The sequence below is a fragment of the Bison bison genome, unplaced genomic scaffold (genome assembly GCF_000754665.1).
Source record: "Bison bison bison isolate TAMUID 2011002044 unplaced genomic scaffold, Bison_UMD1.0 scf7180017864473, whole genome shotgun sequence".
NCBI classification, from domain to species: Eukaryota; Metazoa; Chordata; class Mammalia; order Artiodactyla; family Bovidae; genus Bison; species Bison bison.
The window spans coordinates 7444151-7461875 of NW_011495034.1; the positions used below are offsets into that span (position 1 = coordinate 7444151).

The following is a 17725-nucleotide window of genomic DNA, read 5'->3' on the forward strand; positions in this document are numbered from 1 at the left end:
ATCTTTTATTAAAATATGAGCTGTGGACTTCTAAACTTTATACCACCTTTCCTTTCTTTTATTGCATAGATAAATTCAGGTATTTTGTTTTCATGAAAGTATTGAAAAGAATGAAAAATCTAGTAATTCATCAGTTCTCAAGTGTCAATACAACTTTTCATTACATATTTCTTATTGGCCAGTGTTTGGAAAATCTTAATCTCCTACAAGAAACCTTCAGGATTTAATGGTTGCAACTTCAAGTGTAGCACTATATAAATAACTGCTTTTGCTAAGTGGATTTAGACCAATAAGGAAACAACTTGGAGAAAATGACAAGACTACCCTCCCCTTTGCTCCTGGTAGACATTACAGGACCCTCCCCACACCAAATAAGGGAATGAGGAATGTTCTGAGCATTAAGGGCACTAAGAATAAATCTGAGCTATTACGGATAAGATTACTTCCAACTCTTTATTTTATGTTTTCTGACATAGATCCCCAAATCCGTAATTATCTTAGGGAAACTGCGGGGGCTTAGGCAGTACTTTTGGTTCCTTTGCCTTTTTTTTTTTTTTGGCCTGTCTCTCTTTGGGACTAGTGAACTGGTGTGTGTGTGTGTGTGTTTGTGTGTGTGTGTGTTCATCTAGAGTGCCAAAAAAAAAAAAAAGTGCTGAAGAGTCCTAGGGAGATGAAGCTATTTTTATTCGAAGCTGATACTTCTGCCTGAGCCACAAGTGCTGCCTGGAAAGGGCTCAGGTTGTTTCCAGGGGGAGAACTCTGCAGAGAAGAGACAAAGTTCAACAGGACAACAAAAGAGCAGCAGGAACAGCCAGGAAAGGGAAGAGACCTCACGCTTTCACACAGAGCCCCCTATCAGAGTTCTCCAGTCCTAAAGTATTCTGCAAAGTGCCACTTGACCGGAATTCTTGCCTGCCTTTTTCTTTCTCCAACCACCATGACTGAGATCACGGCTGAAGGTATTGCTAGCATTTTCCAATAACATCAACTACAGGGTAAAAAAAGGTAGAAATTGACAGTCCCATTGATGGTCAATGTGCCCTCTTAGAATGTTGCTTTTAGAGTTATCTTGATCAGTGATTCTATATGGGATCAGAGAAGTGGGTTTGGGAGCTGAGAAGTCTCCCAAACTGGCAGGTCTCTATGTTGGGGAGTAAAAAGAGATTTCTGTGAAATTTTGCATGTGGAAACTGTTCTCTGTGATGCCAAAGTTCCCACTAGTTAACAGTTATCACCCACACCTCTATAAATAGCTATGGTCATATAATGTTAGGGCCAATATCTTACCTAGCAAAAATGACAAGGTTTGGGTGCAGGGCTAGAGACCACAATGAACTTAAAATGTTGCACTTAATGTTTAAACTTAGAAAATTGATTTTGACCATTTTTACTTTATGATATGTCAACTTGGAGATCTTAAATTTGTTTATCCTTTCTAACTCAAGTATATAAATATGCACACCACATATATAAGATTTATATACCTAAAAAATGTGTATATGTGGGTGGGTATTCAGAGAAAAGGTTTGGAATTACACAAAATCACTGTAGATCAGTATGATTTTAAAAATAAAGTAATTAAGCTTTTGCTTCTGATTCTTTTCATATACTCATGTCTTTTACCTCTATGTGATACATTCTATATGAAAGTCAATATTTTCTGTTTTAATGCTTATTCTGAAAAGAACCTCTTTATTATTCAACCATGATAGCAATCATTTCACTCAAATAGAATGTATGCAAAATATATGTATACATGTATATATATAATATATATATATTATAAATATATAAAAGATTCTTTAAAACAGCCTAAAGCATTTTGAATACAGACACAATCCAGTTCTAGCTGGGGTAAAAATTCGGGAGGTGGGTCTAAAATTTGCTTCTGACAGCTGTAAGCAAAAATCAGACAGGTGGTGCTCTTCACAGCTTCCAAGTCTAATGCTGAGCTGGTTTGTTTTCCATCAGACAACTGAAAAAGAGAATGTGTGGTTTTAGATCTTTGGGCAGACATTAGTATGGGCACAGAGTGATTACAGAGTTTAAGACTTGCAGTCAGTATTTAGAAGGAGAATTGTCTTACTTTCACCTTCCACTAACAAATTTAGTCTAGCACCCCAAATTAATAGAAATAATTACTGAGAGATTTCTATGTATCAGGCGTTTTGCTCCGGACTTTATATACTTATTTGTACCTCACACAACTCAATTAAGTTGGCATTATTATCTCCATTTTTCAGACAGAGAAACTGTAACTCAAATGTTTGGAGACTTGCTGAAAACCATAGCATTGCCAAGATTATAAGTCAGCTCCCTTAAATCTAGTTCATGTTTTTTCATTTCTCTACGAAGTATCAAATTTACTCTTTACCAATTTTAGTTCAGAATTTGCTAGCTCAATATAAATAGCATTTTTTCGTATTCCTTAGATATTCTGCATCATGTGACCTTTAGATTGTCTTCAAGACATCCATCTATAGAAATGTCTCACTTAGCCTTGCACAAGTTGTTAAATACCTGTGAATATGTTTCCCTTGCTCTGTATGGGTTGTGAACGGCCAACTGATTCAGGGGCACTCGGCCGAAACATTTTTTGCTGGCCTGTGAATTATGCTCTGTAGGCCTTTTGCTCTTGATTAATAAACATTTTTATAGGAAAATTCCTGATTATAAAATAGAACTTATGTTTCTGTCTTCTCCCCGTGGAGAATTTAAGGGGTTCTTAGAAGACCTCTTGTCACCTGTAAAAAATCACTGAATTAATAATGAATTAAAAATATAAAAATACCATCTAGGTCCTAGATGATGGACATTTCCTGTACTCCGGCTTTAACTGTTCATAGGATCTTTGTCATTTCAACTTCAGGGATTAGTTATGTACTTTTTTCCTTTTCTGGAATGCCTTATTAACCATATTTCTCAACTGATAATTAGACTGACAACTCAGATGAGCTTACCTTTTAAGGTGAGTGGCACAGTCATTCTCTGTGGCCATCCAAAGCGTCTTGCCTGCTGCTCTACTACACTCCTTTTATTTTGTCTTCATGATTCTCACTTTTTGTGCCCCAGCTACAGTAGCCTTCCTTCAGTCTTTTATAAAAGGTGTACTTTTGTGCCAGAGCCTTGGTACAGGTTGTTCCATCAACCTGAAATAGTCTTTCCTCTCATCTGTTATAGTTCTTTTGCCGCCACTTTGGACACATTATTGAAATGTAAGCACTTCATTAGTAGTCTTGGACATCTACTGATTATTTTTGCCATCCACTGATCACAAAGTAAATGAACACCTTGCAGCACTTAAGACGGAGCTGGATTAGCTCCTTAGAAAGCTTAAGGCCACTGTCCTCGCCTCAGTTTTTGTAAAACTGAAGGTCATGGATATTATACGACTCTCTTGTGGTCACTGGTAATTGGGGGAGGTCTGAGAATAGTGTTCATGTTTTTTGTGGTACTTACTCAGCTATAATGCATGACTTATCTGTGCACCTTACTGAGTTCCTCACATAGATCATCACTGCATGTCCTAAACTGGATTATTTCAACTGACAGAAGAAAGGAAGTAATTTTAGATATGGAATTGTATTTCAGGTACAGAGCAATAGAGTAGAACTAAAATTAGAACAAATTTGAACCTCAAAGGACATTAGGGAAACAATATATTTGATTCTAGCTATTATAAATTAATAAAAATAATGATAATGATAATAACAACTCACTTATCCAAAAGACGTTATTTGTCAGATATTAAGCTTGTAATAATGAGCATTTAAACCTCAGGACAGCAAAATGAGATAGATACTTTTATCATTGCTATTTATAGCATGGGAAGCTAAGACTTAGAGAGGTTAGAAATTTGCCTAAATTCACACAGCTATATACAGTGTAGCTAGGACTCACACCCAGACCTCTGACTCCAGAGTCATGTTGAATACTTCCTTTTGTTATGTGAGACTAATACTTAGCCTGATGTTAATTTAGAGGTTAAGAGGAACCTATACTAGACCCCTGTTCTGGTTTGAGCCCCGCTACTTTGGTTAGGTATAGCTCCAGACTCCAAACAGCACTAAGATTTAGAATTATAAATAGCCTTGTACCTTCTTTCCAGAGGCCCAGTTATTCCTAGACAAGTGCCAAAGTTAGCTCTGCCTTCTGAGGTTCATAAGAACTTTCAACTAGTAATTTCAGCATCTACATGACAGTATGTATCACTCAAAAGGTAAAAAGAATTTTTGAGTAGTTTTGATAACAAAGTAAAATTTAGTTAATTCTTAATGACTGTGTTGAAATGATGAAGACTTTTAAAAAAGTAAAGTATGTAATGTTTTCAATTTTCCAGTTAGCTAATAAATGTCAAATTATGTTTTATGATAATATTCATATAATTGAATCTCTGGGTCCAAGTACCCTAAAAATGTAGGAAAATATAAATTTTGTGCAATAAATTCAACTTGGTAGACATCCTATATACAATTAAATTAGCATTTGCTAGAAGAGTTAGTTACAGGAAATTCTCTTTTTTTCAAGTTTTTGTCAGACTCTCAACTTCTGAACTTCATACAGCTTCAGGGTTCAGAAGGGTTTTTGTACTATGTATGGAATTCTTCCCTTACTATTAGTTGAACCACATTTTACTGCTCTGTAACAAACATTTGAGAGGATTTGATGATCCAAATTTAAAGCAAAAATGGCCATTTATTTTATGTGCTGCACTGATTTAACACAAGAGTACCCATTGATGAGCTCAAAAAAAAAAAAAAATTTCACAGCCAGAATGTTTAACAACTACGCACACAAGTTATATTATCCAGAGTAACAGATGGTGGAATTAAGAGGAGAAGATGCAACCTACATCATGTCTATGTTTATCTCGCCAAACCCAGGAGTGGAGATGACTCCTGGGCGGGAAAGGAGACCTAAGGGGAGATGACTTGGGTGTGGGAAAGGAGGAAGAGGAAGCACTAGGTTCAAAGCTTAATCTGTTCTGGGTTATGTTCTCCTGATCAAGAAAAGCAATGCGCCACCTACAGAATATCATTTTTAGCTCCAGGAACACATTTTAAAATTGTCATTGACAAGGCAGTACACGCAGAAGAGGAGGACCGTGATGGTAAGAGGTACAGTGAAATAAAAAGAACTGTTCTTAGATCCTTTAATTGAAGGTTAGATTTTTTTCTTTTTGTAGCACTAGAGGGCACTGCAAAGACCCATGGATAAAAAAGTCTGGAAGCCACAAAAAGGGAAATTGTTGGTGAAATATAAGACAAAACATAACCAACCATTAAAACGATATCTAGAACTGACTCTTCCTACTAAAAACAGGGGGGGGGAAAGCAAAAGAAAAATAGAAAAGAAAACCAATGAAAGAAAAATAATACAACCTTGAATTTTCAAGAAATAAAAGAATAAGGAATATGTTACAAACAGCATCATATTATGCAGTCAGCACAACCCAGGCTGTGGTAACCTCTACACCACAAATAACCTTCAAGTAAGTTACTAGGACCATAAAGAGATACCAAGGAAGCCTATAGATTGAAAAAAATGTAAAAACAGAGCAACACATCACAAAGTGTAGATCACGATTATTAGATCATGATTCAAACAAACTTAAAAAAATCTATGAAATAATTGGAAATTTGATAGATGCTGCATTTTAGATGATACTAATAAATCATCACATTTATGGTGGGATTAATAATATTGTGGTTATGTTTTCAAACTACATATTATTTGGAGATTGTTGTTATTCAGTCTCCAAGTCATGTTTGACTCCCTACAAGATACACATTCTCAAATATGGATGAGATGACATAATATTTCAAATTTGTTTCTACATAATATGCCAGAGAAGAAAATAGATGAGTTGTTAGTGTGGTAGGGATTGGCCATGAATTAATTACACTGGGACTGATGAAGGGTACATAGGGTTTCGTTATAATATTCTGTCTACTTTTATAAATATTCAAGCTTCTCTACAATAAAGAATTAGAAACAAAAGAACTGATGTTTTTAGTAAATAAATTTAAGAAAACAAATGTTTTTAGTAAATATAAGGTCAGTGACTCTCTTGGCCACCAAATTTATTCATAAGTGCAAATCACTCTCTAATTGAACAACCTGTAGGTATTGAAATGGAAACCAAAACTGCTCATATTAGAGAGAAGTGTCCGGAGATCTCCTTTATATTTATAACAACATACCAGGAAATAATGATTTTCAGAAATGTTTGTTATAATATGGAAATCTTTTGCTTAGTTTCATAACATTTCTTGGTATTATTAGTGACATTAATGAGAGACTTTAGTTAGCCACAGATCATTTTTGAGATGGTCCACGTGAAAACCTGAGAAAAGATTAAAAGCCAGGATCAATATGATGCAAGAAAAAATAGTCCTAAAAATACGATGGTCAGGAACATCATATTTATTGTCAGGGAATGTCAAAGTCTTGTGTGGCTATATCTTTTAAATATTACAGACATTCTGAAAGGCAGATATCACAAAGACCTCATCAGTCTGACTAAATATCTCTATCTACTGTTCAAATTGTATTTAGAAAAGAGAAGAAAAGCAGAGTGTGAAAAACAGTGGCCTATATATTAACAGTTCAGTAAAAAATCAGAGAGAAAAGCAGTACAGAGCTGAGGGAGGGCATCATTAAAACATTAAAGGCAATGTGATAGAGTAGGAAGTGTGTGGAGTTTCAAGTCAGAAATGCTGTTTAAGCCCTAGGTCCACTACTTAACCTTAGGTGGTCTGGGAGGATGGGGAGGCGCCATACCTGGTTAGTTAACCTTGGTTAGTAATGACTAATATGACCAGAGGAAATTTTCCAACTTTTTACAAGATTGTGCTCATTGGAGAATTATACTTTTTTCAATTGTAGCTACAAGAATCTGTAAAATTGGTAGTGAAAGTACACAGAGAACACATCTCTGTAGTGTCAGCCCCAGTTGGGTTTCATTAAGAAGCTTTTCTTTGTGGCTTGTGTTTTTATTTATGATAGACTCTTCTCCCCTGCCCGCAAGCTCACAGTACTCATGGAAAAATATTCTCTTTGTCAGCTTAAATGCTTCTTAATTTTTCCTATTTACTTTTGCTCATCATTGTGACTATAATTTAAAAATCATGCTACTTTTACAATGCAAAAGTGAATTGAGGCTATTCTAGCTATTATTCTAAAAGCTTAGGAATCCTTAGAGAGTTAAAGTCTCCAATGCTGTTTATATTAATTTTTAATCAGTTAACAATATTTAATATGAAAGAAACTTAAAGCAGTGTGACTAAGCAATTTTAAAATCATCTACATTGACCTTTGGGTTGAATATATCAATATGAAAGAGAATACATAGATGGTTTAGATATTCCAGCCAAGCTTTTAGTTTTATAGTTATAGAATTTAAAGTTTTATTATTTTCTTTTCTTCCTTCAGATTAAAAAAAAACCCTTTGGGGACATGCTTAATATATTTTTTAAAATGCGTATTATTTAAAGTAACACATTTAAAAAGAGCAAATTAGGGGGGAAAGCTTCATCTGGTAACTATGCATTAACATTATACAGTAATTCTAAGTTTATGGAGTTTGGGTTCTGTTCAACTTAAAGTTCTAAGAAGATCTGTCAAAGTTTTTTGCTCTCCCTATTTCCCATTTTCTCTTGATAATGTGAGTACCATGCATAATGTCTGATAGGACGTGCTTATTTGAATGTCACATAAACATGTATTGCCCCAAGTGAGGGTTATGCAGAGATAGATGAACTTCCTGGTCCAAAAAGATAGTATTTTCCATCTTCAAAGGAAGTTAAAAAGAATATCCTTGGCAAATGTGTAATGAATGAAGTCCTGCTTCTCTCTGTACAAGATATGCTCTCTAAACATCAAACATCTCCACATCTCCATGCCCCAAGTCAAGCTGTCAAAGGCACAAGGAATTTACAATTTTGAGAGATCCTTTGGTATGTAAATGAACTGCTTCCTCATAAACCTCAGAGTCTGTCTCACAAAGTATTTAAATATATATCATTCAGATATTTTCTAACTTAGTTTCTATGGCAGAGGCTGGGGCACCTGGTTTTTCCTTAAACAAGTTAAAGATACAGTCTTGTAACCTAAAGGGGAAACTTTTTTTTTAGATGGCATAAGGCTAGAACTCACTATGGTAGATTCACTGTGGTAGACCAGTTTTATCCTTGCTACTCATTTATTATATCATTCTCCTTTCCGTGACACAGGTTCCTGAAATGTTGAGAAAAACTAAACAAGGAAAGAGCTCTTAATATTTAAAACTTTGTTCAAGGGCATTGGTGAGCTTGTGGATGGGAAAGAATCAGTTTCCACTTACTTATATAACTTTCAAAATACATTTTTAGCTAGGTTTCCCTGGAAATTTTATTTTTGCTTTTTAAAATAAAATCATCATGTGATTAAAAGAATTTTCTGTTTATGGGAGACATTTGATACAATGTCAAGACAAAAATGGCAAATATTATATGCTACTCTTAGACATTCAGTGCTAGAGTATTATTTTCTTCTGTGGGTATTCTTATTTAACTTAGTATAATTGCCTGGGGAAAAACAGTGCACTATAAAATCTATAAGTTACCATTAAGATGGTAAAACTTCAAGCTTGTGAATTTAAATCTGCAGAAGTATTAGGTGTTGCATTTAGAGAAAAACAAAATACATTCATTCAAAATGTAGTAAAAATTTACAATCTATGGTATTAATTACCAACCCACAAGTGTATTTATAAAGCAGCAGGTCAAGTCAAAAGGTCAGTTGTAGTTGATATTTTAGCACATATTATGCATCAGGCTGAATGCCAGACAACAGGGATGTGACGAAGAATAACACAAGGTCCCTGGCTCTAATGCAGTAGATTTAAGAACAAGCAGGAAAGAGAAAAACTAGTTTGGACAGATTTTAAAACATATGACTTCAGTTGGGATTTATGAATGATGAGTGTTCAGTTTGGTTGAACCAAGTCATGCTGTTGTTCATGTGTCTTATGATTAGTGAGCACAGATCAAAATTTGCTGAAAATAACTCCAGAATGAATGTTCTGTTCTTGATTGATCAGTTGCATTGCATGCACTGTTTTTGTGAAGGTGGCCACCTTGTGACTGGCCAAGGGGTAAGGGGATCAAGAGTGAGTTTGATCAATGTAGAGATGAAGAAAAAAGAATGGGTGGTAGGTGAGAATTAGTGGTCTGTTTGAAGAAACCCTAGGATAACCAAGGTACAGAGGTATCTGGCTTAGAAATTTGGTAAAAACCCTGTATTTTTGTTAAGATATCCTATTGCTGTATTATTGAAAAGGTTGGATGTCTCACGTGCCTGATTTATTTTAAACTGTTTTGATCCCTGGTTTTTCCCTCCTATTTAAGTGTTCTTACACCATATCTCCACTGCTGCTTTTGATCCTAAAGTACTCTACTTTGAGTATTTATGGAGCACTATTTCTAATTCATGAAAAAATAATGAGATAATACTAACTGTCAAACAGGTACTCACTGAATAAGTTTCTTCAGATTAATAGTGAAAAATAAGCTATAAAAATTAATTATATGGCCAGTGTTGTGCTAAGTACTGTGAGAACTAGTGTTGTATGCCAGTGGTCTTCTCAAGGAGTCCTATGAAGGCAATGAATTAAACAGTGAAGCAAAGCAAGAAGTTTTAAAGGTGCTAGGGAAAGGCCTTTTTCAAGACAAAGATAAAGGGACATGATCCTTAGTCTAAGGTTTAGTATATGTAAACAGGAATCTTTAATCTAGCTATGATTAGATTAAAGCAATAAGTTAACAGAACCCTCTGGAGACTTTGTTCATAGTAATTGGAAGAGTTATATTACAAAAAAATAGTTTTTAAAGTTGCCAGTTATCTCTTGAATTAAGTAGATAGATTTAATTATTGAATTTCTGTTCAGACTCTCTAGATTTGAAATGTCTTGTAGGTCTTGCTTAGAATGACTCTAGAAGGGGTCCCTATCTTTGAGTGACACAGGCTGGCAGTACCCAGGTGTTTTGGGACAGAACATTTTATCTTTGTTCCATCACTCAGTAATTCACTTGTGGATGCAGAGGGGCAAAACTTCTGACATCCCAAAGATATTCATTTACATGGTAAGTACTTACTTGTTTATATTTTGAGTATTTGGTTTTTCCAATAACTTTATTCAGCTTGAGGATGAAATGTGAAATATATATTAATCTAGCATTCAAAGAAAGATGAGATAGTTGTATAGATAACCATATGGTACAAGTTTAGAAATTCTAAGGTAGCTAAAGAAAAAGTACAGATAAAATTATGAATTAAAAAAAAAAATTGTGAGATAGATTTTTTGGTTTCTTGTCACTCAAATGTAAGACAAAGTTTACATATATGAAAGAACTGGAAAATAAATTAACATATAACAAATAAACAAATTAGGGTTATGAGAGATGATTATCAGGGAAAACTGAGAAGCAGGACAATAGACGGACTTGGTTGACCAGGGACTGTTCAAAAGGAGTAGAATTTAACTTAAAACTTGAAATATCTTTCTAATAAAAGGATAACAACATAAAAGAAAAGCAAATAACTAAGTTTTTCACCAACATCCCTTGATGCTAAAAGTTTCAAGTTAATTTATTTAACAAACAATTATTCAAAATATTTTAAGTTAATATCTTGTCTTCATGTTCTAAGTTGGGGAATCAAAGCTGGAGAAGACGTACTCTACTGACATTTGGGGCAGAAAAGTCTTTCCCAGACACTGCAGGACAATTAGCTTATTTGTCTGTACTATGATTTTGACTGCACATACAATCCCAAACATTTTCCAAAGCGGTGCTAAACCACAACCCAGTTAACAACCAAGAATCTAAGACAGAAGTGAGCAAAGATCCAAATAATTGTGAAGGAGCTAGCATCAAAGTACTCAATTATGAGAAATCCCTGGCTTAATTATCTTCCAGTTTTATACAGAGGATTCTTTAGGTCAATATAGAAGATTTGGACTGGTAGGAAGGTTTTGTTAATAGTCTTTAGTCAGTTACCAACTAAGAGCTATTATATTAAAGATAGCCATCTGGTTCAATGATTAGAAAGTTATTTAGAAACGACCCTGATGCTGGGAAAGATTGAAGGCAGGAGGAGAAGGGGACAACAGAGGTTGAGATGGTTGGATGAAAATCAGTGGCTCAATGGACATGAGTTTGAGCAAGCTCTGGGAGTTGATGATGGACAGGGAAGCCTGGCGTGCTGCAGTCCGTGGGGTTGCAAAGAATCGTACACAACTGAGCAACTGAACTGGACTGAACTGGGATAGAATGAAATTCTTACTGAAAAAAATCTATGTCTGGTTGTCTTGATTTGCTATTTTTAATTCTATAGTAGAAAGAGAAAAAGCATGATAATTTTTAGAAAGTGTTAATTCCTTAAAACATGATCATTTTAAGGGTCAAAGAGATTCACAAGCTAAATGAAATAACACAATTCCCCCTTGAGAAAAATCAGTGAAAGGTGATGGCTTGTTTTCTGTGTCCTTGAGCTAATGAACTGAGAAGTGACAGCATAATTTGAGGAAAGGCACAGGTGGAAGCAGCCCTGATGGGTAAACTGAAAGTCAGTACTTTGCAAAATTGCCTCATATAGTTTTACAAGTTAAATTATAAACTTGAGGATGGATTAAATTTCTTTACCTGAGAGTCACTCTACATTATGGCATATTAAATTTGGAGTCGACTTAGGGACTTCCAGTGTTGTTTTTTTTTTTTTTTAAATCATTTGCTACACTACCAAAAGGTCAAGTGTGCTTTCTAATCATGTAGAGACTCACTTAAAATTATGTTGTTATATCAGACTTATCTAGAAGCCAAAATGCACAAGAACAGTGTCTACAGGTGACCTACTAATTAGATAGCTGTGGAAATTTGTGAATGATACTGTCCAATTGATTTTCAAAAGACCAGCCATCTCATCATTTCAGTGTTAAAAGAAATAACATGAGACATTTCAGATTTTAAAAAGTTTAAAATTTTTTCTTTAAAATACTTTTTAAAAATATAAACACAGAAAGCTGCATACATCATGTATATATTTGCATAACATTTACTAAACATTAGTGGAGTTGATCCACAAAACATACATCCAAATCAGAAAACAACACTTCCATGACCTCTGAAACATATTCCCATCTGCCCAAGAATAGACTGATTCTCACTGACTTTACTTCCCAATCAAGACTTCTATTCTCCATCTCTTCCCCCATAAGGAACAACTATTCTGACTCGTTAACGGTTCTTGCTACATCTTTCAACATCATATAGTTTAATTCTGCCATGTTTGTTCTTTGCATAAATGAAACCACACAGCATATATTATCCTATTTCCTGCTGCATTAATTCAGCACTGTTTTTATTACTCTCCTGTTTTGTTGTATGTGGCTCTGCGTGTGTGTATGCTAAGTCACTTCAGTCGTGTTCTAATCTTTGCAACCCTATGGACTGTAGCCCAACAGGCTCCTCTGTCCGTGGGGATTCTTCAGGCAAGAATATTGGAGTGGGTTGCCGTGCCCTCCTCTTGGGGAATCTTCCTGACCCAGAGATCAAACCCATATCTCTTGACGTTCCCTGCATTGGCAGGCGGGTTCTTTACCACTATTGCTACCTGGGAAGCCTGTATGTAGCTGTATTTTATGTCTTGCTGCCCAGTATTTCACTGTATGAATGTTATAATTTGCTTATCCTGTGGACTTTTTAAAACTGAGGGCCATTATGTGCAATATTGCTGCAATCATTTATCTTTTTTTAGTTTTATTATTCTATGGTTTTACTCTCAATGCATATCATTCCATGGCATTATACTGTGTGATAAAAAGGTGTATTAGGCATGAAGGAGACAACTTGTTCACTCAAATTGAATACTGTGTAGATTATCATTTAGCTTATTAAATTCAATTATTAGCTACTTGAAAAAACATGGAGAAAGATGACCTCAATGGACATCTACTAGAAGTGTGCCAGCTTGTTTTTCAGAAGAAATAAACCTAGTCTAAGATGGGTATATGGAGGACCAGGGAGAGAATAAGTAGAATATAAGGACTTCTCAGATATAAAGAAGTAATCTCCCGAAGATGTGGTATACATATATAGTGGAATACTATTCAGCCATGAAAAATAATGAAATAATGCCATTTGCAGCAACATGGATCCCACTACAAATGATGATACTCAGTAAAGTAAATCAGAAAGAGAAAGATAAGTATCATACGCTATCACTTATATGTAGAATTAAAAAGATGGCACAAATGAATCTATGAAATAGAATCATGTACATTAAGAGTAGACTGGTGGTTGTCAAGGGGGGCAGAGCTGGGAGAGAGCTGAGAATTGGGAGTCTGGGATTAGCAGATGCAAACTGGTATGTGTAGAATGGATAAACAGCAAGATCCTACTGTTTAGCATAGGAAACCATATTTAATATGCTGTGGTAAGTCACAAAGGAAAAGAATATGAAAAAGAATATTTGTATAACTGAGTCACTTTGTTGCATAGTAGTAATTAACACAACATTGTAATTCAGCTATTCTTCAATAAAATTAAAAAAAAGAAAAATCCCCAATGTATCTGACTATATAAGTAACAACTCAAGAACTAACATTTAGACCTGACATAAAAATAGATTATTTAGTAAATATTTATTAAATATCATGCGTCCTTTTTGCCAATCACTGTGCTTGGAGCTAGGCTAGTAAAAGCAAAAAAGAGTTCCTATTTTCTTTTATGCTTTGTAGAAAACATCTGTCTGATGACCACTCACCCTCGCCAAGTTCTACATGTTGATCTCTCTGGCACTGCTGAGTATGACCAAATTCTTGGTGATCAGGCTCCCTTTTTCTAGGATACCTACCTAGTACATTTCTATTCAATGAACACAAGCTTTAATCAGTTTTCAATGACATTTATTCAGATATTGCTATTGTTCACATTCAGGTGTACCTTAAGTTTCTAGTCTGCTCTCCCTGCTTTTAGATCAGGACCTCCTGTCTTTAACAGAAATCCGCTTCAGAAATTTAATTTTATCCACTTCATGTTCATTTTGTCAACTGAAACCCTAAAAAAATGATCCTATTCCATGGAAGTAAATTTCATTGATGTAGAAAGTCAAACTCTGCCTCAGTGAGTGAGAAAAGAAGAATTAAGAGACACCCTCATTTTATGCCCTCATAACTAATATTTTGTTGTTGTTCAGCCACTCAATCATGTCCAACTCTTTATGACCCCAGGGACTGCAGCATGCCAGGCTTTTCTGTCCTTCACTATCTTCCGAAGTTTGCTCAAACTAATGTCCATTGAATCGGTGATGCCATCCAACCATCTCATCCTCTGTCATTCCCTTCTCCTTCTTCCCTCAGTCTTTCCCAGCATCAGGATCTTTTTCAATGAGCCAGCTCTTCACATCAGATGGCCAAAGTATTGGAGTTTCAGTATCAGTCCTTCCAATGAACACCCAGGACTGATCTTCTTTAGGATGGACTGGTCGGATCTCCTTGCAGTCCAAGGGACTTTCAAGAGTCTTCTCCAACACCACAGTTCAAAAGCATCAATTCTTCAGAGCTCAGCCTTCTTTATGGTCCAGCTTTCACAACTGTACATGACTACTGGAAAACTAACATTTTACTACCTCTAAAAATGAATGTGAAAATTTTCTATTTGTGAAAAATTATGAGTCATGAGTATGATGGACAATTTTTTTTTGGTTTTTCAACTCAGTTTTTAATTTCAGTTTATTTTTAATCAAAATGTAAGAATGCATATAAGCTTTGTGGATATAACTGGAAAAATTCCAAATAAGTTGCAGTATCTTAAATCAGTATCTTTCAAAGTGTGGTCACCAGACCAGCAGCCAGAGGCATCACCATCATCAAAGTACTCATTAGAAAGATCTACCTTTCTAATTAAGTTAGTAATAGGTATATACCCCATATTTTCTGAATCATAAACTTTGAGATTAGAGAATTGCAATCTATGTTCTAATAATCCTTTCCAATGATTCTGACACATTCTAAAGCTTGAGAACTCCCTTCCTAGTTAATTAAATACAGACTTTTAAGCCAAGTTCCTCTCTATTTCCAGTTATGTTAAAAATAAATATATAAATCATAAATCATGCATATAGTGTAGAGGCTTAAAATTAATACTCTATAGCTGAAGATTCTTATGATAAATTTGTGTTTATGTGCAATGTGTGTGAGCTGAGTTGTGTCCACTCTTTGAGACTCCATGGACTGTAGCCTTCCAGGCTCCTCTGTCCATGGAATTTTCCAGGCAAGAATACTGAATCCAGTATTCCTGGATCTTCCTGACCCAGGGGTCAAACCCACATCTCTTTTCATTTCCCACATTGACGGGCGGATTCTTTACCCTTGTGTCGCTTGGGAAGCCCTATCTGTGCAGTGTGTGTGGTCACTCAGTCATGTCTGACTCTTTGTGACCCTATGGACTGTAGCCCATCAGGCTTCTTTGTCCGTTTGTATTTTCCAGCAAGAATACTGGAGCGGGTTGCCATCTCCTCCTCCAAGGGATCTTCCTGACCCCGGGATGGAACCAGCATCTCCTGCTCCTCCTGCATTGCAGGCAGATTCTTCACCTCTGAGCCACTGGGGAAGCCTTATGTGCAATAATAAGAATCTTCTTATTGATTATGAAATCTAAAGAATAGAGATGGGGGGGAAAAATCAAAGAAAGTTAGAGCTATTTGTCTGGAAAACAGTGAAGGTGTATGGAGCCCAATAGTCCAATATATGCCTACTGAAATTTACTTTTTGTCAATCAGCTTTTCCTCTGACCATACAGAATTTTGCTTGTTTTTTTCCCCTATATGCTCAGTCTCTAACCTTTGCGTTCTTCATTTCTTTATTCCATCTTTTCCCCTTTATCCCCATTTTTCTTGTTTTAATTTATGCTCCCATCATTTCATACTTGGAACCCTATATTTGATTCATTTTATTTTTCACAAGTGGCAGGAGCAGTTTGTGTGGTATACCACCACATATACATTTTTTTAATAATGAAATCTTGATATCTTGATTCTTCTTCCATGGAAAAGTTAGGTCTACTTTCCCTCCTCTTGAACCTAAACAAACCTGTGTGACAGCCTCAGCAAGTAAGATATAAGGAAAGTGATGCTATATGATTTCCAAGGATAGATCCTAAAAGTGCCAGGCATGTCCATCTTGCTTTCTTGGGATATTTACTTTTGAAGTCATGCTATAAAAAAATTCAAGCACTCCAGGGCGAGGCACAAGGAACAAGAGAGGAACAAGGCCTTTGGCCAATAAACCCAGCTGAGCTTCCAGACAACAGCCAGCACTAATTTTTCCAGCCATGTAAGTGTGGTATCTTCAAAATGGATCCTCCAGTGTCAAGATGAGCCAACCTCATCTGAACACTTGTACAACAGAGGCATGCCATACCTACTGATTTTGCAGATTTTAGAGCAAAGTAAATAATTATAGTTGTTTTAGGCCACTTGGGATATTTTGTTATGCAGCAACAGATAACAGATATACTGTATAGTATTCTATGTAATCTGATCTCTAATGCATCTCTAATACATGACTACAAAATTAAATCCATACTATATTTATCTATGGAATAAGGATAACACATTCAGTGTAGAGTTGTTTTTTCCAGGTTCAACATGATATTCAGCAATTGCACAATTGTTAACCTCAGGTTTATTATTCATTTATCCACATATTCATTCCTTTTTTTCAAAAATATTAAAGAAATGTTAACTATTATAACATGTTCTAGTCACTGGAGGTATGCTTATGGAAAAAAGGAAGAAGAAGAATGCAAAGGAACAGAAGAAATTCCTCCTCTTAATATACTCTGAACAAATTCTCAATTATCACCCTATTTGGAGATTTTGCAAATGGGAGTGAACATTTTTTTTATTTTGGTTACAGAGCTTAAAGGATGTCCTGGTTGTGGGCCAGGGAATGTAAGCAAATTTCCATGTTTAAGATCCTCAACAATACTTTGCTCTACTGAGCAGGCCTAAACACTTTATATTGAGAAGTGCTCACAAAATGTCTGTGGATACAGAGAGAATATTATTTATGGTATGCAAAATAAAACGGTCCTCAAAAACATCCACTCCCTAATCCCCAGAACCTGTGACCATGTTATTTTACCTGGCAAAAGAGAATTTGCAGGTGTGAGTAAATTATACCTAGAGATGAAGAGATTATTCTATATTAACTGGGTGGGTCTAATCTAATCATATGAGTCCTTAAAAGTGGAGAGTGTTCTCCTGGTTGTGGTCAGAGGAATATGTGATGTCAGGACTTGACCAGCCACTGTTGGCTTTCAAGATGGAGGAAGAGGCCATGAGCCAAGGGATGTGGTAGCATGCAGAAGTCAGAAGGTGTAAGGAGATGAATTCTTTCCCTTAGAGTCTCCAGAAAGGAGCATAGCCCTGAAAATGCCTAGCTTTTAGTCCCTGGAGATTCCCTGTGGACTTTTGTACCACAGAACCCTAAGATAATAAATTTGTATTGTTTTAAGCCACTGAGTTTGTGGTAATTTGTTATGGAAGCAGTCGAAACTTAATATGCCAATGTTTGTCTGATATCTGCAACTCTTTCTTTTGCACTAAGAGACAAATTTTTCAGAATCCTCATAAAAATTTGACGTAGAATAACTGCAAAATTTTTCCACCAAAATTTTTTTAC

General features: G+C 35.5%; 1 protein-coding gene across 1 annotated transcript in view; it reads left to right on the forward strand.

Annotated features, from left to right (window-relative positions):
- The first annotated feature begins 623 nt into the window (after positions 1-623).
- TRDN (triadin) overlaps positions 624-17725 on the forward strand; it is a 281398-nt gene continuing 264296 nt past the window's right edge. The window contains exon 1 of the mRNA XM_010861777.1: positions 624-959. Within this exon, the coding sequence (XP_010860079.1) occupies positions 938-959 (22 nt within the window). The 5' untranslated portion in view covers positions 624-937. The remainder of the gene's footprint in view (positions 960-17725) is intronic.